The 3074-nt window shown below is 41.2% G+C and overlaps 1 protein-coding gene across 1 annotated transcript; it reads left to right on the top strand.

Moving 5' to 3' along the window:
* The first annotated feature begins 563 nt into the window (after positions 1 to 563).
* Positions 564 to 2708, top strand: LOC137279087 (uncharacterized). The gene is made up of 3 exons (XM_067811562.1): positions 564 to 855; positions 1680 to 2084; positions 2620 to 2708. The coding sequence occupies exons 1-3, from the start codon at positions 564 to 566 to the stop codon at positions 2706 to 2708; spliced, it is 786 nt and encodes a 261-aa protein (XP_067667663.1).
* Positions 2709 to 3074: the final 366 nt, after the last annotated feature.

The following is a 3074-nucleotide window of genomic DNA, read 5'->3' as shown; positions in this document are numbered from 1 at the left end:
CGGTACCTCAAAGTTATAGTCGCATGTACAATGAGGAACCCGCAGGTATGTAAACTATGTAATTATTAATATTTAGAAGAAATAGAAGTCCAGATCTACATCTCTACACAAAACACACAAAAGTTTTAAAGATGAAAACTCAATGTGTATTCTCTACCAGTTTCACATTACGATCATCATGAGAATAATCTATATCTATATCTATATCTATATCTATATCTATATCTATATCTATATCTATATCTATATCTATATCTATATCTATATCTGTATCCTATATCTATATCTATATCTATATCTATATCTGTATCCTATATCTATGTCTATGTCTATATCTATATCTGTATCCTATATCTATATCTATATCTATATCTATATCTATATCTATATCTATATCTATATCTGTATCCTATATCTATATCTATGTCTATATCTATATCTATATCTATATCTATATCTATATCTATATCTATATCTATATCTATATCTATATCTAGTTGTTTTACTTGACATTTACTATTATTTATTTTTGTCTACGGGTTTGAACAACGAAGAGTGGACAGATGACTCTCGTGAGGTCTATTATCATCATTGTTTATCGAGAACGACACAAGCTGCTGCCAACTCTTCCTACCAGACGTGAAGACATCAACCTAAAAGGACGTTGGCGCCTGACCTCATCCGGGGAGAATTTTGTTCTCGAAGAAGATGGCGACAACGACAATATCATCGTATTTGCCACAAGTGATAACTTGCGACAACTGACTGCTGCTGACACCGGGTTCTGCGATGGCACCTTTCAGTCAGCTCCATCCCTGTTCTGCCGACTCTTCTCTATCCATGATATGATCGACGGTGTTTCCCTTGGTCGATGCTCCGCTTCCTGATGTCATAGACTAAATCATTTCAATAAGTTTCCTTAAAACTTCATTTATTCAAACAATCTATTTGTTTCAATATAAGTCCAAAGTGCACCGAAATTCTATCCCCTTTGTCTATGTAATGTATTCGGCAAACATTCGGTGTATCCCCTCTTATCATAAACCCCCCTCCGGGCAGGACCCTTAATTCTCAAACGCTATCAATACATGTCAATTGACACCTCCTTAAGTCGCCTAATCATACGTGTGTACATGTGCATGGGCCAGTGACCTTGCACAATGTGACGTAATGGTCTTGTGTATAAAAACCTGGCTGATATGGTCAGTCGACAGACTATCCAGCGAGACCATCCAGCGGGACCATCCAGCGAGACCAACCAGCAAGACCAACCATGGAGACTAGATCATCGACAGAAGTGGACGGATTGTGCGTCTAGTCGGGGTGTCGGCCAAGGCCGTCGCCCCACCTACGACTACGTCGACGATGAAGAATCGCCGTCGGACTTCTAATATGTGTGTAAGTGACAGAGCGGGTCTCCACATCGGGATCATTGGCCATTCAGTCCTGATGTGCGTTCTGTCACATGTTTACCACTGTATTTACCATTTTGACCATCCTTCGACCAAACAGTAATAAAACATGGCTGCTGCTGTCTTCATCTCTAACACCGACTCATGTCCTCCCTGTTTCTTGTCCACCATCCTTAACTACCACCCGAGAGTGACCACGACGACCGCCCTTGGACACTGATAAGAAAGAGTCAACCTACAATAAACTGTTAAATGTTACCCGCGAAGAACTTCCCGATAATGTACCGTCTTATGTGTTTACGGACTTTGAAGCGGCAGCTAGAAATATTGTGAAATCTGTATTCCCAGCAACAATAGTTAAGGGCTGCTACTTTTACTACACTCAGTGTTTGTGGCGTAAAGTCCAATCTTGTGGCCTTCAGACTCAGTACCAGTCTGATCCAGAGGTACATAGACTTGTAAGAAGAGCAGCAGCCCTACCACTTGTTCCAGCTGAATCTATTGATGATGTCTGGTTTGAGACTTTAGACTCTGGACCAACCCATGTAGACTCTGTTCTCAGATTTGCTGACTACGTGACTGAGCAGTGGGTAGAAGGCTTACCACGAGTATTCTGGAACCAGTACAACAACGACGGCCCCAGAACTACCAACCACGTAGAGGGATGGCACAGTACATTAAACAAACTTGTTGACCATCCCCATCCAAACATATATAGACCTCTGACTGTGTTGAAAAGTGAGCAATCTCTTACTGAAATTAGAATTGTCCAGCTGCACACTAACGGGCATTTCCAGGCCCAAACAAGACAACCTACCGTGAACTCGAACATGGGCTGCAGACATTGAAATATCATTCCAGAAATGGCCATGGCGACACCATGCCCTATGTTGATGCAGTATCACATCTTGTCCATCTAGTTTAAAGAATGTCAAGTGTGATCTACATTGTAATAAATGCATATTGCATGAAATCAGTGAAATCCATTGCAATTTAAATATTGTGTGTGTATTGATAATGAAATTGTATGATGACTTAATGTATGAAACAATGTTTTGTCAATGCCATATACATGTGGAATAAAATATCATGAAGTGATTTATATCCCTTACTGCCTTTTTACTGCTATGGTCATGTGAGAGAGCGGTCCTGTACTACCTACAAGTGTCGAAATAGACTATGACTAATCCTTCCATTGAATTTCCAGTTAGTCCCTTCAGTCACGGCCCTGTGCACATTACAGATTTGAGCTGGCTGAGACCAAACCGCCTCGTCATGCTTCAGCGCACACCGTGACTTGGCTCGTCCCCAGCCCAACTTCAGCGGTTTGGAACGAGCCAAGTCACTGTGTGCGCTGAAGCATGACGAGGCATACGTTAATTAGTACAATTGGTAAAGAAAGCAAGCGAGTGACCTATCCCTGTTGAAGTTTATCCCTGGTTTAGTCAACTTCAGAAGAATTACAGATCTAGTTTGATGACTGGAGGTTCTGAAAACACGTGTCTACTGTAGTCATAATATCGATCACAGCACCAGGGCATCTGTGACATGTATGACCTGACAGTGTCAACTTCACTACACCGATCTGGCATTCCGTTCGTTTAGTGAATGAGTGAGTGCACGAGAATGGTTTTATGCCGCTTTTAGTAATATTAAAGCAAT

The sequence above is a fragment of the Haliotis asinina genome, chromosome 3 (genome assembly GCF_037392515.1).
Source record: "Haliotis asinina isolate JCU_RB_2024 chromosome 3, JCU_Hal_asi_v2, whole genome shotgun sequence".
NCBI lineage: Eukaryota > Metazoa > Mollusca > Gastropoda > Lepetellida > Haliotidae > Haliotis > Haliotis asinina.
This window is presented reverse-complemented; position numbering and strand designations above follow the sequence as displayed.

What these genes read in the sequence shown, in the direction of transcription:
- LOC137279087 (XM_067811562.1), top strand. Translation starts at nt 564, where the DNA reads ATGACTCTCGTGAGGTCTATTATCATCATTGTTTATCGAGAACGACAC. An exon ending in TATCCATGATATGATCGACG is followed by an intron (nt 856 to 1,679) that starts GTGTTTCCCTTG and finishes TTACCCGCGAAG; the next exon opens with AACTTCCCGATAATGTACCG. An exon ending in CCACGTAGAGGGATGGCACA is followed by an intron (nt 2,085 to 2,619) that starts GTACATTAAACA and finishes TTGAATTTCCAG; the next exon opens with TTAGTCCCTTCAGTCACGGC.